General features: G+C 63.6%; 2 protein-coding genes and 1 pseudogene across 3 annotated transcripts; 2 read left to right on the forward strand and 1 right to left on the reverse strand.

Moving 5' to 3' along the window:
• The first annotated feature begins 829 nt into the window (after positions 1-829).
• LOC129134142 (methyl-CpG-binding domain protein 1) lies at positions 830-9,561 on the forward strand. The gene is given in 19 exon segments (XM_077172582.1): positions 830-892; positions 894-944; positions 946-956; positions 1,337-1,453; positions 1,733-1,760; positions 1,763-2,002; positions 2,253-2,339; positions 2,743-2,784; positions 2,880-2,921; positions 2,924-3,031; positions 4,291-4,425; positions 4,541-4,588; positions 4,693-4,749; positions 4,831-4,899; positions 6,257-6,421; positions 7,494-7,757; positions 7,842-7,928; positions 8,009-8,101; positions 9,091-9,561. Coding segments are annotated over 19 exon segments (2,136 nt in total). The 5' UTR covers positions 830-844; the 3' UTR covers positions 9,535-9,561.
• A 1,122-nt stretch (positions 9,562-10,683) lies between these two features.
• LOC129134140 (activator of basal transcription 1-like) lies at positions 10,684-12,757 on the reverse strand. The gene is made up of 4 exons (XM_054653820.2): positions 12,664-12,757; positions 12,165-12,530; positions 11,749-11,927; positions 10,684-11,112 (listed from the first exon to the last, which is right to left on the reverse strand). Exons 2-4 carry the CDS (start codon positions 12,523-12,525, stop codon positions 10,819-10,821), a joined length of 834 nt encoding a protein of 277 aa, XP_054509795.2. The 5' UTR covers positions 12,526-12,530; positions 12,664-12,757; the 3' UTR covers positions 10,684-10,818.
• Positions 12,758-14,233: 1,476 nt separating this feature from the next.
• LOC129134139 (metabotropic glutamate receptor 6-like) lies at positions 14,234-24,101 on the forward strand (annotated as a pseudogene). Its single transcript, XR_013180234.1, has 9 exons — positions 14,234-14,718; positions 16,385-16,601; positions 17,405-17,540; positions 18,605-18,759; positions 19,853-20,014; positions 20,775-20,972; positions 21,568-21,703; positions 22,552-23,095; positions 23,753-24,101. The product of XR_013180234.1 is annotated as a metabotropic glutamate receptor 6-like (transcript).
• The last annotated feature ends 1,269 nt before the right edge of the window (positions 24,102-25,370 follow it).

A 25,370-nucleotide genomic window follows, 5' to 3' on the forward strand; every position in this document is an offset into this window, starting at 1 on the left:
GAGGGGCCAGGGGGGTGCGGAACCGCAGCGGGGTTCGGCGAGGAGCGGGGAGCGTGAGGGATCCGAGCGGGGAGACGCGGCCGGTGGGGACGGGCGGGCCGTGAGGGGGCAGGGGGGGCGGCTGGGGGGGGGGGTTCGTCGGGGGGAAGGGGCGTGAGGGAGAGGGCTGGGAAAGGGAGAGGGAGTTTGGGGGCAGTTTGTGAGGGGTGAGAGGCTGTTTGTGAGGGAAAGGGGCAGGTTTTGGGGCAGTTTCTGAGGGGGGAGGGGCAGTTTGGGGTTGTTTCTGAGAGGGGGAGGGGCAGTTTGGAGGGCAGTTTGTGAGGGGGGAGGGGCATTTTTTGGGGGTTGTTTGTGAGGGGAAGGGGCAGTTTGTTGAGGGGAGGGGCGGTTTGAGGGCAGTTTATGAGGGGGAGGGGCAGTTTGGCGGGGCTGTTTCTGAGGGAAAGTGGCTGTTTGTGAGGGCGAAGGGGCAGTTTGTGAGGGGAAGGGGCGGTTTGAGGGCGGTTTGTGAGGGGAAGGGGCGGTTTGTGAGGGGGAAGGGGCGGTTTGAGGGCAGTTTATGAGGGGGCGGCACCGCTTAAAGGGTATTTGTGGTTGGGGGCGGAACTCCGGGCCAGTTTTGGGGGTGTCCTTGCGGGGCAGGGTCGGACCCGGAGCTGTGTTTGTGTTGGGGGAGGGGAGGGGGGGCCCTGGCGGTGGGGGAGGGGAGGATGGAGTCACGTGGGGAGGGGGGCGGGGTCGGGCTGTGTTTGGGGGCGGGGGTCCGGGGGGGTGTTTGGGCTCTCGGGGCCGGCCGTGACCCCCTCCCCACCCTCTCCCCGGGGCTCTCAGCCCCCCCGCAGGGATGGCGGAGGGCTGGGCCGAGTGCCCGGCGCTGGGCCCGGGCTGGCAGCCGCCGCGAAGCTTTTCGGAAATCCGGGGCCACCAGCGGCCGCAGCGACACCCTACTACAAGAGGTTGCCCTTCCCCAGAAACCCCCAACGCCCCCCTTCCACCCCCACGGGACTGCGGCTGGGGCCGGTTCTGCCATTTCTCCCTCCCTAGACCCCATCCCGTGTCCATTTGGGGGCTTCCCCCCCACTCCCCGGTGGTGTTTCAGAGTCCCTCTCCCATCTCCCCCGGGTCACCTTAGTGCCCCTTTCCCCAAATATTCCCAGTCCCCTCCAATTCTTCCAGGCTATTTTAGGGCTCGGTGGGTCCTCTTTGAGAGTTTTGGGTCCCCCTTTCCCAATCTCCCTTTGGCATTTGGGGGCTCCCCCAGGCTCAGCGGTTCCCCTGGGGTTTTGGGGCCGTTCCTGGGGATTTTGGGGGCCCATCTGACCACACTCCCTGGCAGCCCCACAGGGCAGAAGTTCCGCAGTAAGATCGAGCTGCGGCGGTTCCTGGGCCCCGGGCACGACCTCAGCAACTTCGACTTCAAATCGGGGGCAAGCAGCGACCTGGCCCCACCCGGGTATGGGGGATGGGAGCCTAAAAAACCACGGGAGGGGGCACAAAAATCCCAAAAAACCTCGGGGAGGGGAAAAACTGGAGTTCTCCTTGTGGGGGAGCCCCAGGACTAGAAAGGAATTAGGGGTGGAATAAAAAGATTGGGCAGAAGAAGCTGCTCCAAATGAAGTCGAGGAGAACCTAAATTGGGGAAGGGGAGAAACATGGGGTCTTTAAACTGGGGAGGAACAGTAAATGGGGGTTTTATGGGGGTTTTGAAGTGTCTCCTTTTTGTGCCTTTCAGACCAGGAAGAGCCCAAAATGGCACCTGCCCGCCGGGCCCCTCCCAGAGCCCCCCAAAATCTTCAAAAAGGAGGAGGAGGAGGAGGTGGAGGTGGAAGTGGAGGTGGGCGGGGCTGAGACCGAGAAGGCCCCACCCTCATCAGTTCAGGCCCTGCCCATCCCCGTCCAGGCCACGCCCTCTCCATCTGTGGCCCACGCCCCTGCCGGAGCCCCCCCATCGCCGGACCCGGAAGCGGCCGCCCCTGGAGCCCCCCCAGGATGGGGTGGTGGCGTGAGTGGGGGATGGGGGGGTCCTAGGTGGGGGTGGCCCTGGGAACTCTTGGTTGTGGGGAGGGGGTCCCAGGAGCAGGGGGTGACCCCAAGAGGGAGGGATTGGGGTCCCTGGGGGGAGTTTGGAGGAACCCTGGGGAGAAATTCTGAGGGGGGGGGGGGGGTTCCCTCAGGGGGGGTTCTGGGGGGGGCAGTGGGGGTGTTGGGGTCCCCCTGGCCCCCCCCCAAAAATGCTGCCCTCTCCTCTGCAGGCTGTGTGCTGGCTGCCAGAGCCTCTTCCCCGGGGGTGTCCCTGCCCCCCCAGCGCCGCTGCCGCTGGCTCTGCCCTGACTGCCGTGGTGAGCTTCGCCTCAGCGCCCTCCTCCTCATCCTCTCCGTGCTCCTCCTCATCCTCTTCGTGCTCCTCCTCCTTCTCTGAGTCTTTCTCTCACCTTCCTCAGCTCTCTCAGAGATTTTTGTGTCTTATCCTCTTCCTTATGTTCCTGTTGTTCTTGTTCTTCCTTCTTCATTCCCTGGGTTTTTCCTCTCCATCATCATCATCATCCCCTGGATTGTTTTAACCTCATAATTTTAATTTTATTCCAACTTCCCATTCCTCCTCCTCCTTCCTGCTTCTTCCCTGCTCCTTTTTTCCCTCTGCTTTGGACCATTCTGGTGGGGAAGGAGTTTGGGAGGGGGGATCAGGGGGGAATCCCAGCAAAGCTGGGGTGACCCTGACCCCCTTCCCTCCACCTCCCCCAGCCCAGAGACGAGACTTCAACCGGGGAGCAGCGATTCTACAAGGTACCCCCAATCCCTCAAGAGGGCTGAATGGTGCTCCCCAAATCCCTCAGGGGGTCTGGGGGCTCCCCCAGAGCCCTGACACCCCCTGCCCACAGCGGGTGGGCTGTGGCACGTGCCAGGCCTGTCGCATCCCCGAGGAGACTGCGGCATCTGCAGCGCCTGCGCCCGCAGCGCCCCCGGGGGCCCCGCAGGGCCCGGCCGGACCCCCAAGTGCCTCCTGCGCCGCTGCCTGCGCATCGTCAAGAAGGTACCGGCCACCTCTCTGTCACTGGCACCCCTCTGGGTGTCACCAGCACCCCCCCCCAGTGTCATCAACATCCTCTCAATGGCACCAGCACCCCCCTGTCACTGGCACCCACCCTGGTGTCACCAACGCCCACCCAGTGTCACCAACATCCACCTCAGTGTCACCAGCACCTCCTTGTCACTGTCACCCACCCTGCTGTCCTGGGTAACCCCCCTGTCCCCACAGGGCCTGGGCTGCGGCTCCTGCCTTGTTCCCCTGTCCCTTGTCCCCTGTCCCTTGTCTGTGGCTGCTCATTCACCCATGTCCTCCTATATCCTCCCGTGTTATCCCATATTTGTTATCCCATGTTTTCCCATATTTCCCTGTGTTTTCCCTTATTTGTTATCCCATTTTTTCCATTTTTCCCTGTGTTTTCCCATGTTTGTTATCCCATATTTCCCTGTGTTTCCCTGCTGTCCTGGGTAACCCCCCGTGTCCCCACAGGGCCTGGGCGGCGGCTCCTTCTTTGTCCCCCTGTCCCCTGTCTGTGGCTGCTCATTCACCACGTCCTCTATATCCTCCCGTGTTATCCCATGTTTGTTATCCCATATTTCCCTGTGTTTTCCCATATTTCCCTGTGTTTTCCCATGTTTGTTACCCCATTGTTTTTCCCATGTTTTCCCCATATTTCCCTGTGTTTTGTCCCCACAGGGCCTGGGCTGCAGCTCCTGCCTTGTCCCCTGTCCCTTGTCTGTGGCTGCTCATTCACCCATGTCCTCCTATATCCTCCCGTGTTATCCCATAATTTGTTATCCCATGTTTTCCCCATATTTCCCATGTGTTACCCCATATTTGTTACCCTATTTTTTCCCGTGTTTTCCCAATATTTGTCCCTGCAGGGCTTGGGCTGCAGCTCCTGCCTTGTCCCCCTGTCCCTTGTCTGTGGCTGCTCATTCACCCATGTCCTCCTATACCCTCGAGTGTTACCCCATGTTTGTTATCCCAAATATTTTCCCTGTGTTTTTCCAATGTTTGTTATCCCGTATTATCCATGTTTTCCCATGTTTCCCTCTGTTTTCCCTGCAGTCCTGGGTAACCCCCGTGTCCCCACAGGGCCTGGGCTGCGGTTCCTGCCTTGTTCCCCTGTCCCTTGTCTGTGGCCATTCATTCACCCACGTCCTCCTATACGCTCGAGTGTTATCCCATGTTTTGTTATCCCATATTCCCCATGTGTTACCCCATATTTGTTACCCCATTTTTTCCCGTATTTGTCCCCGCAGGGCCTGGGCTGCGGCTCCTGCGCCGGCTGCCTGAGCACCGAGGACTGCGGCAGCTGCTGCATCTGCCTGCGCCGCCTGCAGCCCGGCCTCAAGCGCCAGTGGCGCTGCCTGCGCCGCCGCTGCCTGCGCCCCAAGGTGGGACTGTCCCCCCAGAACCCCCCCAGTGTCACCCCAGCCACCTCCCCGCTGTCACCCTGGTGTGCCCCCCACCCGTTGTCACCTGCTGACCCCTCACCCTGTGTCCCCCCAGAAAGCCAGAGTGGCCAAGAAGCCGCAGAGCCCCCGGCCCCTGACAGAGGTGAGTGCGGGACCCCCACACCGGGCAGTGGCACAGACCCCCGGGTATTCGGGGAGAGGGGGCACCCCCAAAGTGCCCCCCTCAGCCCCATTTCCTCCCTCCAGAAGTGGAAGCCTCTCGTGGAGCGGGAGCCCAGTGACGCCTCCGGCGCCAGGCACAGAGTGAGTGGGGGGACCCCCCTGGGCACACCTGGGCACATCTGGAACCCCCAGCCCCCCCCAAAACCCCCCCCTCCCTCCCAGAAGCTGCTGAACAAGGGCAAGGAGAAGAAGAAGCCGGGGCGACCCCCGAAGGCCCCTGGGCCCCGCGGGGTGAGTGACAGGCCTTGGTCCCTCCCCCTGTCTCATAGCCCCGCCCCTCTCTCAATGGCCACTCCCCTCCCAGAGCAGCTATTGGGGCAGGGGGGGAAGTCGTAATGCCCTTAATATAGGGGCCTAAAAAGGGGGCAGTATTGGGGTGCAGGTACCGTAATGATCCTATGAGCCATTCCAAGGCTCAATATTGGCCTTCAGCACATTCAAACCCCACAGATATTGGGGTGCCAGTACCATAATACCCCTAATGCTGGGGCCAGGTCATTGTGACACCCCAAAAACTCTTCACAGCTGATGGTGGGATCTGAACAACCCTGGCTGTGGGGTTGGGGCACTGTAATGCTCCAAATAATGGGGTTCAGGTACCCCAAAACCCTTCAGAGCAGGGTTTGGTTACCATAATTTTCTTAGTAACCACTCCAGGTTTAATAGCACGACCCAAGGTACCAATATTGGGGTGCGGATACCGTAATGCCCCAAATAGCAGGGTATAGATACCGTAATGCCTTTAATAGCAGGGCGGAGATACCGTAATGCCCCAAATACTGGGGCTCACATACCATAATGTCCCAAATACCAGGGCATAGATACCGTAATGCCTCTAATACTGGGGCTCAGGTACCATAATGCCTTTAATAGCAGGGTGCAGATACCGTAATGCCTTTAATACTGGGGCTTAGATACCATAAAGCCCCAAATAGCAGGGTTCAGATACCGTAATGCCTCTAATAGTGGGATGCAGGTACTGTAAGGCCCCAAATACCAGAGTTCAGATACCGTAATGCTTCTAATACTGGGGCTCAGATACCGTAATGCCTGTAATAGTGGGATACAGGTACCATAATGCCTTTAATAGCAGGGTGCAGATACCGTAATGCCCCAAATAGCAGGGCTCAGATACTGTAATGCCTCTAATAGCGGGATGCAGGTACCGTAATGCCTCAAATAGCAGGGCTCAGATACCGTAATGCCTCTAATAGTGGGATGCAGGTACCGTAATGCCCCAAATAGCAGGGTTCAGATACCATAATGCTGCTAATACTGGGTCTCAGTACCATAATGCCCCAAATACCAGGGTTCGGATACCGTAATGCTGCTAATACTGGGGCTCAGATACCGTAATGCCTCAAACACTGGGGCTCGCATACCGTAATGCCTCTAATAGCTGCTCCTACCTGAATGCCTGCCCCAGCCTAACCTCCTGCTGCTGCTGCTGCCTGGCTGCCGTAATACCCCTAATACCGCCGCATCTACCGTAACGCTCCTAATAGCTGCTCCCACACTAACACCGCGCCACCGGGCGGGTCCTGGGGACAGCTGGGGACCCGGGGGTGACGCCGCTCTCTGCCGGCAGCGGGGGGTGCGGAGCCGGGCCAGCCGGCGCTGCGGGGTGTGCGCAGCCTGCCGGCGCCAGGCCGACTGCGGCCGCTGCGACTTCTGCCGGGACAAGCCCAAATTCGGGGGGCAGAACCTCAAGCGCCAGAAGTGCCGCTGGAGGCAGTGCCTGCGCTGTGCCATGGTGGGTGCCCCCCGGTGCTTCTTCCTCCCCAGTGCCTCTCAGTAACCTCCCAGCGGAGCCCCCCCAGCCATGCCCTCCACCCCCCCTTTCCTCAGCGACCCGACTCCTTCGGCTGGGGAAACTGAGGCACGCGCAAGGTTCGGGCCGCCCCGGCGCTGGGTGCAGCCCAGTTTGGACCAGTATGGACAAGTTTGGGGTGGGAGGGGAGGGGGAAATTGGTCGGCGCCCAGGTGGCACCTGGTGGACACTTGGGTCTTGTTTTTGGGTGGGGAGGGGGGAGTTGCCCCGACGCCTGGGTCCTTCCTGCATTGCTTGGCTTTGGGGGGCTCACCCTGGGTCCCTTTTGGGGGGAAGGGGTGGGGGTCCCTCAGCCAGCTTGGGCCCACCTTGGGGGGGGTTCTTCCTGCATTTGTGCCCCCACCCCGTCCCCCCAAATCCGCATCCCCCTCCCCTTGGAACCGCCCCACCCGCTCTGAGGTTTCTCTCCTGGCGCAGAGGCGGCTGCTGCCGGTGGGGGGGGGTCGCTGGGGGCCCCCCTGGAGCGGCCGCCCCCTCCCCCTGTCCAGGCCCCGCCGCCGCCGGCCCCCCCGGCCCCCCCGCGCCGCTGCCCGGAGCCGCCGCCGCCCGCCCCGCCCCCCCCGCAAGGTAACGGGACCCCCCCCCCCCCCCCCCCGCTCATGGGGGGGACCCCAAAATGCTCCACCCCCCCCCCCCCCCCCCCCCCTTTTGGCTGTGCTTGCTTTGCTGCTTTGCTCTGCACGGACCCCCCCCCCTCGGGGGGACCCAGGCGTCGGGGGAGGGGACCAAGGTGTCCCCACGTCCCCCCTCCCCCCGCGGGAGAGGCTCTGGGGGGGTTTTGGGGACCCCCCAGATGCCTTGGTCCCCTCCTCCCCCGTTGACCCCAAGGTTTGTGTGTGTGTGCCTCAGTTTCCCCGCAGGGGATGAGGTGGGTGTGAGTCCTCTGCAGACACTTAGGTCCCTTTTTTGGTCGTGGGGGGGTCCCTCCTGAATACCTGGGGGGAAAATTGGGGGGGGTCTCACCTGGCTGCCCTGACCTGCCCCTCCTCCACAGGACAAGGAGGAGCCGCTGGGGGGGGCTGAGAAGGGCTCCAGGCCCCTCCCGGGGCCCCCTCTGCGCCTCTGCCCCATCAAGGAGGAATCAGGACCCCTCCCCCGCCTCGAGGTGAGACCCCCCGGCTGCCTGGGGCCCCCCCTGGACACCTGGGACCCCCCCGTGACCCCCCCTGCCCCCCAGGACCCTCGCCTGGGGCTCCTCATCGCCTCGGCCCCGCGCCTCAAAGGGGCCCCCCCGGAGCCCAGCGTCGCCCCCCAAAGGGTGAGTGGGACCCCCCAAACACCCCCTGAGCCTCCTCGGGGTGCCTGGGACCCCCATAACACCCCTGCCCCCCCCGTTTTCCAGCCCCCCCCGGGGGATTTGGGGGTCCTGATTGCCGCCACCCCCCGCGTGAAGCAGGAGCAGCCGCAGCCCAGCGCGTCCCTGGTGCCGGTAAGGGGGGGAACCCTGGGATTTTGGGGGGGGGGTCCCTGGGATTTGGGGGGGTCCTGAGCCTCTGCCTTCACCCCCAGGTGCCCCCCCAACCTCCCCCTGCCCAGCTGGTGGTGCTGGATGAGAGTGAGGAGGAGGAGGAGGAGGAAGAGGAGGAGGGCAGCAGCCGAGTGGTGAGGAAGGGTGGGAGGGGGTCAGAGGATTTGGGGGGGTCCTGATGAATTTGGGGAGTCCTGGGGGGGGATTTTAATGGGTTGAGAGGGTCTTGGGAAGGGGTTGGGAGTGTCCTGGGGGGCCTTTAGAGGGGATTGGGGCAGGGGGGGGAGGTTCTGGGAAATGGGAACTTTAGGGGGGTTGGGGTCCTGGTGATTTGGGGAAGGGATTTTGGGGAGCAGGGGAAGGTTTTGGGGTCCTGGTGATTTGGGGAAGGGATTTTGGGGAGCAAGGGGAGGGTTTTGGGGTCCTTGTTAGCTTGGGAAGGGATTTTGGTGTCCTGGTGATTAGGGGAAGGGATTTTGGGGATTGAGGGGAGGTTTTTGGTGTCCTGGTGATTTGGGGAAGGGATTTTGGTGTCCTGGTGATTTGGGGAAGGGATTTTGGTGTCCTGGTGATTTGGGGAAGGGATTTTGGGGAGCAGGGGAGGTTTTTGGTGTTCTGGTAATTTGGGGAAGGGATTTTGGGGAGCAGGGGAGGTTTTTGGTGTTCTGGTAATTTGGGGAAGGGATTTTGGGGTCCTGGTGATTTGGGGAAGGGATTTTGGGGAGCGAGGGGAGGTTTTTGGGGTCCTGGTGAGCTTGGGAAGGGATTTTGGGGTCCTGGTGATTTGGGGAAGGGATTTTGGGGAGCGAGGGGAGGTTTTTGGGGTCCTGGTGATTTGGGGAAGGGATTTTGGGGAGCGGGGGGAGGTTTTTGGGGTCCTGGTGATTTGGGGAAGGGATTTTGGTGTTCTTGTGATTTGGGGAAGGGATTTTGGGGAGCAGGGGAGGTTTTTGGGGTCCTGGTGGGTTGGGGAAGGGACTCTGGGTGTGACCCTTGAGTTTTTTCGGGATGCTCTCCAAACAGGGGGGTTTATACAGGGAGGAGGTTCCTGCTGGCTGGGGGGGGATTCTTGGGGGGGTCTCTATGCATCCCCCCCACCCTATTAACCCTTTCTCCCCCGCAGCCCTTCCCGCTGCCCCCCGCTCCCCAGCTCTGGCCCGGCTCCTTCCTGGAGGAACTGGCTGAGATTCCCCTCCCGGCTCACTGGGGAGTCGTGGGGGCTGACGGGGGTCCCGGGCCGTGCCCGGCGCGGGGGCTGCGCCTGGTGCAGCGCTGCCCCCGCTCCTCCATGGCCGCAGCCGCCGTGCTGCTCAACCCGGGCTTGGCTTTCCGGGTCCTGGTGGCCCGAGGCCGCCCGGTGCCCCCTGGCCACGAGGTGCTGGCCCGGCGCCCCCCCCTGCGCTCCGTGCTGGACCTGGTGGAGCTGCTCTGCGATCTCGAGGCCTACGGGCCCTGCCCGGGACCCCCGGGACCCCCGGCCCGGCCCCCCGCCCCTCGCTGCCATGTCCTGGTGAGGGGGGGGCGCTGCTGCCGGCCCTGCCAAATGCTGGCGGGGGAGGGGCATTGAGGGAAAGGGGGGGAGGGGATTTAGGGATTTAGGGATTGGGGGAGGGGGGGGAAGGGGTTGGGGGAGATGGGAGTGAAAAATGTGGGGAGGGGGATGTTGATGGGAAAGGGAAATGGAAATGGGGAAGGAAGCAAAATTTGGGGGGTTGGGAAGTGATGGCTGAACTGGAATTGGGGTGGAGGAAATGGGGGGTGGGGGGGAATAAAATGGGGAGGGGGGAGAGAAAAATGAGGGACCTAAAAGTGAGAGGGGAACTAAAATTGGGGGATGTGGGGGTGGTGGGGAGCAGGGATGGGGGTGTTGCACCTTTGGGGAGTGGGATTTGGGGATGGAGCCTTGGGTGTAGTGGGGAAGGGGCACCAGGGGGGTCCCCAGGGTGGGATTGGCACCCCTGGAGACCCCCAGAGAGTCACTGGGAGGTTCTGGGGTTCCCCCCAGCTTTGGGGGCTCCAGGACCTCACTGTGGGGATTCAGGGGGACCCCAGGGTGACACCCCGATTTTGGGGACCCCTGGTGTGTCCCCCCCCCCCCCCACAGTGTCAGGGTGCCCCTCCCCCAGTGACACAGCAAGGCTGAGGGACCCCAGCGCTGGCATTTTGAGGGGGGGGAGTCCCCAGTTTGGTACCACTCCCCCCGTTTGGTTTCCCAGGGAATATTGGGGTGCTCTCAGCACCCATTTTTGGGGGGGCTTGCCCCCCACCCCCCAGGTTTATGGGGACATCAGGTTTATGGGGCCCCGAGTTTGTTCGTTCTCCCATTTCCCCAGTGCTATACTGGGGCCCCTCCCCCACCCCCCCAGAGCTTCTATTTTTGACACTGGAACCGCCCCCCGAAACGGGGGCGCGGCCCCTTTAAGAGCCCTGCCCTCCCCTTTGTAGAGATTTAAATAACCCGATTAAAGCGCGGGGAAGGGCGCGGCTTTCTCCAGCCCCGCCCCTTTGTTCAGGCCCCGCCTACACGCACCTTTCACCCGCTGTTGCTTCCTTGGGCCACGTCCTTTTATGGTGAAAGGGCGTGGCCTGAGCTGCTTTAGCCACTCCCACTCCCCGCCCCTTGCGCTGCCTTCAGGGAGTTTCGCGCCGAAGCCATAACCCCGCCCACTCCCCTTAGCCCCGCCCCCCCGGCAGAATTTAAAGAGACCGCGAGGAATTATTTTTGTTAAAAGTAATAAAAGCTTTAAGGAGAAAAATAAAACATTTGGTGGTCCTTGACACAGGGATCGGTGTCGGGAGGGGGCCCTGGCATTCCAAGGACCCTGAGCCCTCCCAAATTCGAGGGAGGGTCTCACCTGCCTGTCCCAAACACCTTCTCCAGCAGGCTCTGAGGGGGCGCGGCCGGCGGGGGCCGAGCTTTGCGCCGCCAAATCTCCTCCTCGGTGGCTCTCTGGGTGAAGCCCCAGGTGCGGGGAGGAGCTTCGGGGTCTCCCGAGGTTTTGGGGGGCTCCTTGGAGGCACGGCGGGCGTAGAACCCCCCCTCCCGCTTGGCCTGGGCCACCTCGGCCCGCAGGCGCTGCGCCCGCACCTGGCGCTCGTAGCTGAGGCGCTCGCTCAGGTGAGGCCACCGGAACCCGGACAGGTACTGGGAGGGATGAGCACAGGTCAGGGGACCCCCAAACAACCTCAGACCGCCCCCCAAAAGAAGGTTTTGGGTTGTTCAAACCCCCCTTAGCTGCTGCTGGGCCAGGTGTGTGGGAGGGGTCTCCCAACACAGCCCAGCGCCTCCTCACTGAATGCCCCTCTGCCAGTGTGGGGGACCCCCCTGAACCCTAAAACAGGGACCCCCAGTGGACCAAAACCATCCAAGATCCCCCAGAAAAGGGACCTGGGTGCTCCCTACAAATCTGGGACCCCAAAAAAGGGACCCCAACCCCTCACCCAACCCCCTCCCAGTTGCCTAGGAATCCACAGGTGTCCCCTCTCCCCCAAAGGTCTGAGACCCCCCCTAAAAGGGATCTGAGATGTCCCAAAAAATGGACCCAGGTGCTCCCTACAAATCTAGGACACCCAAAAAGGGACCTGGGTGCTCCCTACAAATCTGGGACTCCAAAAAAGGGACTCCAACCCCTCACCCATAAAGGGTCCCAATCACCCAGGAGCCCACAGGTGTCCCCCCCTCCCCCAAAAAGGGATCTGAGACCCCCAAAAATGGATCCAAGCCCTCCTAAAACGGTTCTGAACCCCCCGGGACCCCTCCTCAGGACCCCCCGATGCCCACCTTGATGCTCCAGTAGTGATGGCGGAAGGGGCTGCGGGGCCGGGGGGCCATGGGGGCCCCGTGCAGGATTTTGGCCGCGCGTTTGGCCGCTCGCTTGTCCCGGAATTCCACCCAGCCCTCGGCGAACGCCACGGCCGGGGGCCCCCCCGGGCGCTGCCGCCGCCGCCGCACGGAGCCTCCTGCGGGAACGGGGAGGGGGCGCTGAGACCCCCGGGAGGGCTGAGCCCCCCACCCAAGGGTGCTGAACCCGCCCCCCCCGGCTCCATTGGTGTCAGCGGGGCTGACCCCCAAATTCTGTACCTGCCTGTGGGGACCCCCCCCTTTCCCCATTGTTGGGGGTCCCCTGGCACCCCGGGGCTGCGGGAAAACACCCCCAGACCCCCCCCCCCCCCCTCCCCCGGGACCCCCGGACTCACCGTGGGGCTGCAGGAAGACCCTGCCCAGCTCCCCGTGCGGCCGCAGCAGCGCCCGGGCCTGGCGGGGCCCGAAGCCCGGGGGGAGGAAGGACAAATAAATGACACCCGGTACCACCGGCTTTGAGGCGGGGTCCGAGGGGGCTTCGGCGGCGGGAGAGCCCTCGGGACGCTCCTCTTCTTCCTCCTTTCCTTCCTCTTCCTCCTTTCCTTCCTCTTCCTCCTTTCCTTCCTCTTCTTCCCCCTCCATTTCTTCCTCTTCTTCCTCCTTTTCTTCTTCTTTTTCCTCCTCCTTTTCTTCCTCTTCCTCTTCCTCCTCCTCCTCCTCGCCCCTCCCGTGCGGGTCCCGCTCGGCCCCAGCCATGGCCCCTGCGATGGGCAGGAGGGAGTTAAAGTGAAGTGACCCCCCCAGGGCTCTCCCCACCCCTTTCCAGGCTCTGCCGCACCCCCGAATTCCGCCCGGGACCCCTAAAATCGCCCCCCGGGCCCCCCCGTCCCGCACCCGCACAACGCGGCCGGCCGCGGTCGTAAAACAGCAACACAGCCGTAAAGCACCGCTAGCAGGGGGCGGGGTGTCGCGAAAAAGCCGTAAAGCGCGGAGGGGCGTGACCGAGCCTTAGGGGGCGTGGTTACACCAGGAGGGGGCGTTGCTCAAATGTGGGGGCGTGGCCTGGCGGCGGCGAGGTTTGGGCGGGAACGGCTGAGGTGGAGTTTTGGCGGGAAAGGCCCCGCCCGCTCTGGGGCCTCTCGAACCCCCCTCGCCGCCACAGCCCCCGGACCCACTGACCCCTGCCCGGACCCACTGAACCCCTCCGGGACCCACTGACCCCTGCCCGGACCCACTGAACCCCTCCGGGACCCACTGACGCCACCCCCCCGTCAATGTCCCCTCCTTGTCCCCTCAGAGCTTTCCAAGGTGCGTTCACCCCCACGACATCCCTCACAGCCCCCCCCCCGTGCCTCTCCATGGCCCCCTCAGCCCCCTCAATGTCCCCACAGCCCCCACAGACGCCCCCGTGCCTCTCCATGGCCCCCTCAGCCCCCTCAATGTCCCCACAGCCCCCCAGGATCCTCCCCAGGTCCCCAGAGCCCCCCCCGCCCCGAGTCCCCCTGAGCCCCCCCGTGTCTGGTGCTCATCTGGTGCTGGGGGGGGGGGGTCCTGGCTGCAGATGAGCAGTGGATTATCCCCCCCCCATAATCCCACAGTTGGGGGGGATTAGAGCCCTCCCGACCCCCCCAAACCCCCCGAGGGCTCAGCCCCACATGGGACCCTCTGGGGATGTGTTCGGGGGGGGGGGGGCACCCCTAATCCCCCTCACCCCCCCCTCCCCAATAATTAACATCTGGTTTAATTGGGGGGGGGCCCTGGGAGCTGCGGGAGTTTGGCCAAACCGGGATTGGGGGGGTGGGGGGTGGAGCCCTCCCCCTCCCTTCCCCATCAGCATCTGGAGGGACCCCGAGGGGGGGGAATTGGGGGGGATTTGGGGGGGCCAGGACAGAGGCGGCCCCCACCCGCAGTCCCCAGCGGCTGCACAGGGACAGGAGCACCCACAGGCCAGGTGAGCAGGATGGGGGCACGGGGACCTCGAACTGGGGGGTGCTGGGGACCCCCAAACCTCCCTCCAGGCTGGGGACAGAGCCCCCTGCCCCATGGGGGGGCTGCCCCCCTCATTGGGGGTGCCCGTGCCTCATGGGGTGTCATTACCCCCTCCCCATCCCCAACAGGGTGTCCCCCCACCCCAATGGGTGCCACCCCCCACCCCTCACCCCCTGGGTGTCCTCTCTGTCCCCTCCTTGTGTCCCTGTGACCCCCCCTGTTCCTGGGGTACCACCCCCACCCCACAGGTACTGACCCCTGCCCCACGGGGTGCCACCACCACTGCCCACCCTGCTGACCCCCCCCCAGTGACCCTCCTGCCCCTGTGCCCCCCTGGCACCCACCCTGCCCCACAGGGAACCACCTCTGCCCCATGGGGTGCCACCAGCACTGCCCACCCTGCTGTCCCTGTGCCCCACAGAGGGTCACCAGTGCCCCCCATCACCCCCTAACCCCCCTCTTTGCCCCCAGCCCACCATGCCAGCCCCACTGGTGGCCCTGCTGGTGGCCCTGCTGTCCCTGTGCCCGCCGTGCCGCTGCCCCCCGGCGCCCACCCAGCCCCACGCCATCCGTCTGGAGGGTGACCTGACTCTGGGGGGGCTGTTCCCGGTGCACGCCCGCGGCCCCGCCGGGGTGCCCTGCGGGCCGGTCAAGAAGGAGAAGGGCATCCACCGGCTGGAGGCCATGCTGTACGCGCTGGACCGCGTCAACGGCGACCCACGCGTGCTGCCCAACCTGACGCTGGGCGCCCGCATCCTCGACACCTGCTCCAGGGACACCTACGCGCTGGAGCAGGCGCTGAGCTTCGTGCGCAGCCTCCTGCCCCCCGAGGGGGGCGAGGGCAGCTGCCCCGACGGCTCGGCCCCGCGCCGGCCCCCGCCCGAGCGCCTGGTCGGGGTCATCGGGGCGTCCGCCAGCTCCGTGTCCATCATGGTGGCCAACGTGCTGCGGCTGTTCGCGGTGGGTTGGGGGCAGCTGGGGACCTTGGGGACATGGAGGGACATTGAGGACATGAGAGGACATTGGGGCATGGGGGGACATTGGTGTCTCTGCCAGCTCAGTGTCCATCATGGTGGCCAACGTGCTGCGGCTGTTCGCGGTGGGTTGGGGGCAACTGGGGGCACTGGGGGTGTTGGGGATGTGGAAGAGCATTGGGGCATGGGGGGGTCACTGTGGACATGGGGGGATATTGGGGTATGGAGGGACATTGGGACATGGGGGGACATTGGTGTCTCTGCCAGCTCAGTGTCCATCATGGTGGCCAATGTGCTGTGGCTCTTCATGGTGGGTTGGGGGATTTGGGGACCTTGGGGACATGGACATGAGGGGCATTGACCTTGGGGACATTGAGGACATGAGAGGACATTGGGGTATGGAGGGACATTGGGACATGGGGGGACATTGGTGTCTCTGCCAGCTCTTTGTCCATCATGGTGGCCAACATGCTGCAGCTCTTCATGGTGGGCTGGGGGGATTTGGGGACCTTGGGGACATGAAGGGACATTGAGGACATGAGGGGTATTGAGGACATGGGGGGACATTGGGGCATGGAGGGACATTGGGACATGGGGGGACATCGGTGTCTCTGCCAGATCAGTGTCCATCATGGTGGCCAATGTGCTGTGGCTCTTCACGGTGGGTTGGGGAGATTTGGGGGCGTTGGGGGTGTTGGGGACATGGAGGGACACTGGGGACATGGAGGGGCCTTGGGGACATGGAGGGGACATGGGCAGCAGTGGTGCCTCTGCCAGCTCCGTGGCCATCACGGTGGCCAATGTCCAGCGGCTCTTTGTGGTCACTGGGGTCGTTGGGGACGTTGTGGGGCTGTTGGGGACGTTGGGGGGAACGTGGGGGGTGATTTGGCTGGGGGGACCCTGAGGGGACACAGGACAGTGCTGTCCCCACAGTGTCCTCATGGTGTCCACTCCTGTGAGGGGGGGCCTGGACACCTGGTCCCCCTCTGTCCCCCCCCCAACCCCCCCCGGGTCCCTTCCAGAACCTTCCCCCCCTCCCGCCTGGGTGTTACCCACAATCCCCTGGGACGGCAGCAAATGGCCCAGGGGGATTAGGGGGGATTAGGGACAGGGACAGGGAAGGGGGGGTCCCACAGTGCCAGGTCCCCCTGGGTGTCACCCGGGTCTCCCCCCGCATGTCCCTCTTGTCCCCAGACTCGAGGCTGAGCCCCCCATGCCCCCTCACTCTCCCCAATGTCCCCCCAGACCCCTCCTACATCAACAGCTCCACACTGACCCCCCCATAGCCCCTCACCCCAATCTCCCCATGGCCCCACAATGTCCCCAACCCCCACAATGTCCCCATGTCCCTAACACACCCCTGTGTCCCTAATGTTCCCAATTTCCCTCTGTCCCCAACATGCCCTGATGTCCCCATCCCTGACACGCCCCAATGTCCCCAATGTGTCCCTGTCCCTGACATGTCCCCAATATCCTCCTGCTCCCAACATGTCTCTGATGTCCCCAATGTCCCCACGTGTCTGACATGTCCCCAGTGCCCCCAGATCAGCTACACACCCATGTCCCTTGAGCCATCAGATCCCTGTGTGTCCCCAAAGCCCCCCAATGTCCCCCTGTCCCTGACACGCCCCCAATGTCCCCAATGTCCCCAGATCCCCCAGATCAGCTACGCCTCCACGGCCCCTGAGCTGTCAGACCCCGGGCGTTACGAGTTCTTCTCGCGGGTGGTGCCTCCGGACTCGTACCAGGCGCAGGCCATGGTGGCCGTGGTGCGGGCGCTGGGCTGGAGCTACGTCAGCACGCTGGCCTCCGAGGGCAACTACGGCGAGAGCGGCGTTGAGGCCTTCGTGCAGAGCTCCCGCGAGGCCGGTGGGCTGTACTGGGCTGTGCTGGGTTGTACTGGGCTGTGCTGGGTTGTACTGGGCTGTGCTGGGCTGTGCTGGGCTGTACTGGGTTGTACTGGGCTGTACTGGGTTTTACTTGGTTATACTGGTTTATATTGGGTTGTACTGGGCTGTACTGCGTTATATTGGGTTGTACTGGGCTGTGCTGGGTTATATTGGGTTGTACTGGGCTGTACTGGGTTATATTGGGTTGTACTGGGCTGTACTGGGTTATATTGGTTTGAACTGCGTTGTACTGGGCTGTACTGGGTTGTACGGGGCTGTACTGGGCTGTACTTGGTTATACTGGGTTATATTGGGTTATATTGGGTTGTACTGGGTTGTACTGGTTTGAACTGGGTTGTACTGGGTTGTACTGGGTTGTACTTGGTTATACTGGGTTATATTGGTTTGAACTGCATTGTACTGGGTTGTACTGGTTTGAACTGGGTTGTACTGCGTTGTACTGTGTTGTACTAGGGCACTGGGAGCACTGAAAGGGCACTGGGCTGTACTGGGAGCACTGGGAGGGGCACTGGGAGCACTGGGAGGGCACTGGGTTATACTGGGAGGGGTGCTAGGAGCACTGTGAGGGCACTGGGTTATACTGGGAGCACTGTGAGGGCACTGGGTTATACTGGGAAGCACTGGGCCATACTGGGATGTACTGGGAGGGTGAAGGAAGGGGGAGGTTCTGAGGCCGGGGCAGGGAGGGCGATCCCCATCCACACTGGTCCATACCGGTCCGTACCGGTCCGTACTGGTTTATACTGGTCCGTACTGGGGCAGGGGGCCTGTGCATCGCCCAGTCCATCAAGATCCCGCGGGAGCCGAAGCCGGGAGAGTTCGCCAAGGTCATCGGGCGCCTGATGGAGACGTCGACCGCGCGCGGGGTCGTGCTCTTCGCCAACGAGGACGACATCCGGTGAGACCAGTGTGCCCCAGTGCATCCCAGTGCATCCCAGTGCATCCCAGTGCACACCAGTACACACCAGTACACAGCAGTCCTGCCCCAGTCTCTCCCCAGCCCGCTGGAGTTTATCCCAGTCCATTCCAGTCCCTCTGGGCACACACCAGTATGCACCAGTACGCACCAGTTCTGCCCCAGACTGCCCCGGTCCCTCCCCAGCACTCCTCAGCATCCCAGTTCGTTCCAGTCCAGTCAGGTCCCCTCCCAGTAGCTCCCCAGTCCAACCCAGTGGCCTCCCAGTTCTTCACAGTCCCTCCCAGGAGCCTCCACTGTTCATCCCAGTAGCTGCCCAACCCATTCCAGTCCCTCCCAGTTACCTCCCAGTGCCCTTGAGTCCATCTCAGTAGCTCCCAGTCTATCCCAGTAGACCCCAGCCTATCCCAGTAGACCCCAGTGATCTCCAGTCTCTCCCAGTCCCATCCCAATAACCCCCCCCAGTTCCCCTGAGTCCATTCCAGTAGCCCCCAGTCCATCCCAGTAGCACCCCAAGCCATTCCAGTCTCTCCAAATTTCCTCCCAGTAGCCCCCAGTCCCTCCCAGTAGCCCCCAGTCCATCCCAGTAGCTCCCAGACCATCTCAGTAGCCCCCAGTCCATCCCAGCAGCCCCAGTCCATCCCAGTGCCCCCAGTCCCTCCCAGTAGCCCCCAGTCCCTCCCAGTAGCCCTCAGTCCATCCCAGCGCTCCCAGACCATCCCAGCGCCCTCAGTCCATCCCAGTAGCCCTCAGTCCATCCCAGCGCTCCCAGACCATCCCAGCGCCCTCAGTCTATCCCAGTAGCCCTCAGTCCATCCCAGCGCCCCCAGCCCATCCCAGTGCCCCCAGACCATCCCAGTAGCCCTCAGTCCATCCCAGCGCCCCCAGCCCATCCCAGTAGCCCCCAGACCATCCCAGTAGCCCCCAGACCATCCCAGTAGCCCCCAGTGCATCCCAGCGCCCCCAGACCATCTCAGTAGCCCCCGGTCCCTCCCAGTGCCCCCAGTCTCCCCCAGTTTGCCCAGTAGGCGTGCCTGTCCCCGCAGGCGGGTGCTGGAGGCCGCCACTCTGGCCAACCTGTCCGGCCACTTCTCGTGGGTGGGCTCGGACAGCTGGGGGGCCAAGATGGCGCCGGTGCAGGGCCTGGAGGACGCGGCAGACGGGGCCATCACCATCCTGCCCAAACGAGCCTCGGTGCCCGGTGAGCACTGGGAGGGACTGGGAGGACTGGGAGGGACTGGGAGGGACTGGGGGGACTGGAGGCACCGGGGACACTGGGGGGGAATGGGGGCACTGGGGGGACTGGGGACACTGGGATGGACTGGGAGGGACTGGGGGGACTGGGGGTTGGGGGAACTGGGATGGACTGGGGGCTACTGGGAAGGACTGGGAGGGAATGAGGGCACTGGGAGGACAGGGGGTACTGGGAGGGAATGGGGGCACTGGGGGACTGCGGAGACTGAGGGCTACTGGAATGGACTGGGGGCTACTGGGCAGACTGGAGACACTGGGATGAACTGGGAGGTACTGGATGGACTGGGGACACTGGGATGGACTGGGAGGTACTGGATGGACTGGGGACGCTGGGATGGACTGGAGGCACTGGGGACACTGGGGGGACTGGGGAGACTGAGGGCTGGGGAAACTGGGAGGGACTGGGGGCTACTGGAATGGACTGGGGGCTACTGGGAGGGACTGGGGGCTACTGGGGAGTTATTAGGAGGGTCTGGGGTGAATTCGGAGGGGCTGGGGGCAACTGGAGATTGCTGGGGGGCTCTGGGGGTTCCAGGGGGGCTCTTAGGGGACTTTGGGGAGACCTGAGGGGTTCTGGGGGGACCCAGGTGGGCTCAGGAGGGGCTCTGGGGGAACTCAGGGGGGGTTTGGGGGGCTCTGGGGGACCCCGGGGCTTTGGGGGGTTCATGGGACACTCGAGGATTCTGTGGGATCCCATGGCTCTGTGGGGTCCCCGTGGCTCTGTGGGGTCCCCGGTGGCTCTGTGGGGTCCCCATGGGGTCCCCATGTCCCCATGGGGTCCCCGTGGCTCTGTGGGGTCCCCGGTGGCTCTGTGGGGTCCCTGTGGCTCTGTGGGGTCCCCATTTCCCCATGGGGTCCCTGTGGCTCTGTGGGGTCCCCATGGGGTCCCCGGTGGCTCTGTGGGCTCCCCATGGCTCTGTGGGGTCCTTGTGGCTCTGTGGGGTCCCCATGTCCCCATGGGGTCCCTGTGGCTCTGTGGGGTCCCCGGTGGCTCTGTGGGGTCCCCCCCTGACCCCGCGGTGTCCCCGTGTCCCCCCCAGGCTTTGATGAGTACTTCACGTCGCGCTCTCTGGAGAACAACCGCCGCAACCTCTGGTTCCACGAGTTCTGGGAGGACGATTTCAACTGCCGCCTTCCCCACGGCACCGCGCCCCACGGGGACCCCGCGGGGCCACCCGGCGCACCCGTGCGCAAGTGCACAGGTACCCGGCCCTATAGGCACCCTAGAGGGACCCTACAGAGACCCCATGGGTACCCGGCCCTATAGGCACCCTACAGAGACCCCATGGGTACCCGGCCCTATAGGCACCCTAGAGGGACCCCATGGGTATCCGGCCCTATAGGCACCCTAGAGGGACCCTATAGAGACACCATGGGTACCCTGCCCTATAGGCACCCTAGGGGGACCCTATAGAGACCCCATGGGTACCCTGCCCCATAGGGACCCTAGAGGGACCCTATAGAGACCCCATGGGTACCCTGCCCTATAGGCACCCTACAGAGACCCCATGGGTACCCTGCCCTATAGGCACCCTATAGGCACCCTACAGAGACCCCATGGGTACCCTGCCCTATAGGCACCCTAGAGGGACCCTATAGAAACCCCATGGGTATCCTGCCCTATAGGCACCCTAGAGGGACCCTATAGAGACCCCATGGGTACCCTGCCCTATAGGCACCCTAGAGGGACCCTATAGAGACCCCATGGGTACCCTGCTCTATAGGCACCCTAGGGGGACCCTATAGAGACCCCATGGGTACCCTGCCCCATAGGGACCCTAGAGGGACCCTATAGAGACCCCATGGGTACCCTGCCCTATAGGCACCCTAGAGGGACCCCCTAGCGGGTTTGGGGTGCCCCTGGTGGGTTTGGGGTGTCCCTGGTGGGTTTGGGGTACCCATGGCAGGTTTAGGGTGCTGTGGCAGGTTTGGGGTGCCCATGTGGGGTCTCTGGTCCCTCAGGGCGGGAGCGCATCGGGCGGGACTCGCCCTACGAGCAGGAGGGGAAGGTTCAGTTCGTCATCGACGCCGTGCTGGCCATGGCCCACGGGCTGCACTCGATGCTGGGCGAGGCCTGCCCGGGCGGGGGGCTCTGTGCCCACATGGACCCCCCCGACGGGCGCCGCCTGCTCACCCACATCCGCAGGGTGGCCTTCAACGGTACTGGGGGCACTGGGAGCCTACTGGGATATGGGGGCGGCACTGGAGACATACCAGGAACTACTGGGAGGCACTGGGATATACTGGGGGGGCACTGGGAGCACTGGAGACCATACCAGGAACCACTGGGAGGCACTGGGATATACTGGGGGGGCACTGGGAGGGAGCTAGGGGTGCTGAAGAATGTACTGGGACGTACTGGGATGTACTAGGGGGAACTGGGAGCAGGATGGGAGCACTTGAGACCATACTGGGAGGCACTGGGGAGGGGATGGCGGCACTGGGGACCGTACTGGGACATACTGGGAGGCACTGGGGAAGTGATGGCGGCTCTGGGGACCATACTGGGACATACTGGGAGGCACTGGGGAGGGGATGGTGGCACTGGGGACCATACTGGGACATACTGGGAGGCACTGGGGGGTAGCAGGATGGGGATGGGAGCACTGGTGAACATATTGGGAGCTCTGCTTTGCCCTGTAGTGGGGGCATGCCAGGGCTGGGGTGGTCGCTGACCTCTCCTGTGGGGTGGCAGGGGGTGTCCCTGACCTAGACCGGTGCTTACTGGTTTATACTGGTCCATACTGGTGTGCAGGCAGCGCGGGGACGCCGGTGTCCTTCAATGAGAACGGGGACGCCCCCGGGCGCTACGACATCTTCCAGTTCCAGGGGGGCAACGGCACAGGGCCTACCGGGCTGTGGGGCAGTGGGTGCAGGGGCTGCACCTGCAGGTGGGTCTGGGACCCCTGAGCCCCCCAGAGCCCAGGGGTGCCCCCCAGGGTCAGCTGGGGGGGGATCCAGTGGCCAACTGGGGTACTGGGTGGGGGATGCCCTGTTCTCCCTGGGGAGGGGGTGTCCATGGGGGGCTTGGGGGAACCATGGGGTGCTTGTGGGGGGGGGTCTCTGAGGAGGTTTGGGGATCCATGGGGGGGAGGTTAGTTTGGGTTTTCCATTGGCTGTTCAGGGTATCCATGGATGGTTTGGGATATCCATGGAGGGGGGGGGTGTTTGGGTTTTCCATTGGCTGTTCAGGGTATCCATGGAGGGTTTGGGGGATCCATGAGGGGCCCATGAAGGGTTGGGATGTCCATAGGGTGGTCAAGGTGTCCCTGGGGAGGTTTGGGGTATCCATGGTGGGGGTGTTTGGGTTTTCCATTGGCTGTTTAGGGTATCCATGGGGGGGTGTGTTTGGGTTTTCCATTGGCTGTTCAGGGTACCCATGGAGGGTTTGGGGATCCATGGAGGGGGGGGGTGTTTGGGTTTTCCATTGGCTGTTCAGGGTATCCATGGAGGGTTTGGGGGATTCATGAGGTGCCCATGAAGGGTTGGGATGTCCATAGGGTGGTCAAGGTGTCCCTGGGGAGGTTTGGGGTATCCATGGTGGGGGGGTGTTTGGGTTTTCCATTGGCTGTTCAGGGTATCCATGGGGGGGGGTGTTTGGGTTTTCCATTGGCTGTTTAGGGTACCCATGGAGGGTTTGGGGGATCCATGAGGTGCCCATGAAGGGTTGGGATGTCCATAGGGTGGTCAAGGTGTCCCTGGGGAGGTTCGGGGTGTCCCTGACTGTCCCCCCCACCAGGAGGACGCCATGGCCTGGGGCTCCAACTCGTCCTCGCCGCCGCCCTCAGTGTGCAGCCTGCCTTGCGGCCCTGGCGAGCGCAAGAAGCCGGTGAAGGGGGTTCCGTGCTGCTGGCACTGCGAGCTCTGCGGGGGCTACCAGTACCGGGCCGACCTGTTCACCTGCCTGCCCTGCGCCTCTCACCTGCGGCCCACGCCCAACCGCACCGCCTGCCGCCCCACGCCCGTGCTGCGCCTCAGCTGGGGCCACCCCTGCGCCGCCGTCCCGCTGGCCCTGGCCACGCTGGGGCTCATGGCCACCGCCTTCGTGCTGGCCACCTTTGTGCGGCACCACGAGACGCCCATCGTCAAAGCCTCGGGGCGAGAGCTGAGCTACGTGCTGCTGGCTGGAATCGCCCTGGTCTACGCCATCACCTTCCTCATGGTGGCCGAGCCCGGCGTGGGGGTCTGCGCCCTACGGAGACTCTTCCTGGGCATGGGCATGAGCCTGACCTACGCTGCACTGCTGACCAAGACCAACCGCATCTACCGCATCTTTGAGCAGGGTGAGGGGCACGGGAGGGCACATGGGGGGCACAGGAGGGGCACAGGAGGGGCAGGAGGCTGGGGTGAGGGGCTGGGGGGCACAGGGCGAGGGGCTGGGGTCTCACCTGTGCCATGCTCTCACCAAGACCAACCTGCATTGCCACATCTCTGAGCAGGGTGAGGGGCACGGGAGGGCACATGGGGGGCACAGGAGGGGCAGGAGACTGGGGTGAGGGGCTGGGTTCTCACCTGTGCCATGCTCGCACCAAGACAACCTGCATTGCCACATCTCTGAGCAGGGTGAGGGGCACAGGAGGGCACATGGGGGGCACAGGAGGGGCACGAGACTGGGGTGAGGGGCTGGGGGGCACAGGGCGAGGGGCTGGGGTCTCACCTGTGCCATGCTCTCACCAAGACAAACCACATTGCCACATCTCTGAGCAGGGTGAGGGGCACTGGGGAGCAGGAGCTTGGGGTGAGGAGCTGCATGAGAGACATGGGACAGGGTCCCCACCCTGTGCTCCTCACCGACACCACCAAGGGAGGTGACTTCCAGGGCCTCCAAAACTGTTGGGGTTCCAGATCAGACCGAAGGACATGGGGGTACCCCCACCCCTTCAGGCCAGGCGAGCTCTGGGGGTGCCAGCAGCCCCCCATAACCCCCCCATACCCCGCAGGGAAGCGCTCGGTGACGCCGCCACGCTTCATCAGCCCCACCTCGCAGCTCGTCATCACCTTCACGCTCAGCGGGCTGCAGCTGGTGGCCGCGGCCACCTGGCTGCTGGTGCGGCCACCCCCACGCCCTCATCGACTACGAGATGGGCCGGACCCCCGACCCCGAGGCGGCGCGGGGGGTCCTGCGCTGCGGACATGGCCGAGGGGGCCACGCTGGCCTGCCTGGCCTACGCGCTGCTGCTGATGCTCACCTGCACCGTGTACGCCGTCAAAGCGCGCGGCGTCCCCGAGACCTTCAACGAGGCCAAGCCCATCGGCTTCGCCATGTACACCACCTGCGTGGTGTGGCTCGCCTTCGGGCCCATCTTCTTCGGCGCCGCCCAGTCGGCAGAGAGGGTGAGGAGGAGAGTTTGGGGTTTTTTGGGGATATTTAGGGGGTCACTGTGGTTTGCCTTCGGGCCCATCTTCTTCGGCGCCGCCCAGTCAGCAGAGAGGGTGAGGAGGAGAGTTTGGGGTTCCTGGGGATATTTAGGGGGTCATTGTGGTTTGTCTTTGGGCCTTTGGCACCACCCAGTCGGCAGAGAGGGTGGAAGGGAGGTTTGGGGCTCCTGGGGATATTTAGGGGGTCACTGTTTGTCTTTGGGCCCATCTTATTTGGCACCACCCAGTCGGCAGAGAGGGTGAGGAGGAGGGTTTGGGGTTTTTTGGGGGTGTTTAGGGGGTCACTGTTGTTTGTCTTTGGGCCCATCTTATTTGGCACCACTGAGTCGGCAGAGAGGGTGAGGAGGAGAGTTTGGGGGTCCTGGGGATATTTAGGGGGTCACTGTGGTTTGCCTTTGGGCCCATCTTTGGCACCACCCAGTCGGAAGAGAGGGTGGAAGGGAGGTTTGGGGCTTCTGGGGGTATTTGGGGGTCCCTAGGAGGTCTCTGGGGGTATTTGGGGGTTCACTGTGGGCACATGTTGTCTGGTTTGTCTTTGGGCCCATCTTATTTGGCACCACCCAGTTGGCAGAGAGGATGAGGAGGGGGGTTTGGGGTCCCTGTGGGTATTTGGGGGTATTTGGGGGGTCACTGTGGTTTGTCTTTGGGCCCATCTTATTTGGCACCACCCAGTCGGCAGAGAGGGTGAGGAGGAGGGTTTGGGGGTCCTGGGGGTATTTGGGGGGTCACTGTCGTTTGTCTTTGGGCCCATCTTCTTCGGTGCTGCCCAGTCGGCAGAGAGGGAGAGGGGGAGAGTTTGGGGTTCCTGGGGGTATTTGGGGGGTTCCTGGGGGTATTTAGGGGGTCACTGTGGTTTGTTTCGGGCCACCCAGTCGGTGGAGAGGGTGAGGAGGGGGTTTGGGGGGTCCCTAGGAGTATTTGAAGGTCCCCTGGGAGCACTTGAGGGGTCTGCAGGGGTATTTGAGGGGGTCCCTGTGGGATTTGGGCATCAGTAGGATTTGGGGACACCCGATTTTGGGGTCAGTGGGATTTTTGGGTCACTGGGATTTTGGGGGTCAGTGGGATTTTGGGGTGCCGTTTTTGGGGTGCACGTGCAGACGGCCACGCTGACGGTGTCCATGAGCTCTTGGGACAATTGGGTTGGGGAATGGTTGGGTTTGGGGGGTCAGTGGGATTTGG

This window comes from Agelaius phoeniceus, chromosome 38, assembly GCF_051311805.1.
Source record: "Agelaius phoeniceus isolate bAgePho1 chromosome 38, bAgePho1.hap1, whole genome shotgun sequence".
Taxonomy (NCBI): Eukaryota; Metazoa; Chordata; class Aves; order Passeriformes; family Icteridae; genus Agelaius; species Agelaius phoeniceus.

Bases quoted from the DNA above. Each gene is read 5' to 3' on its own strand.
- LOC129134140 (XM_054653820.2), bottom strand. From the start codon at position 12,525: ATGGCTGGGGCCGAGCGGGACCCGCACGGGAGGGGCGAGGAGGAGGAG. The intron at 11,928-12,164 runs GTGAGTCCGGGG...CCGTTCCCGCAG, and splicing joins GGTCTTCCTGCAGCCCCACG to GAGGCTCCGTGCGGCGGCGG. The intron at 11,113-11,748 runs GTGGGCATCGGG...CATCCCTCCCAG, and splicing joins ATCACTACTGGAGCATCAAG to TACCTGTCCGGGTTCCGGTG.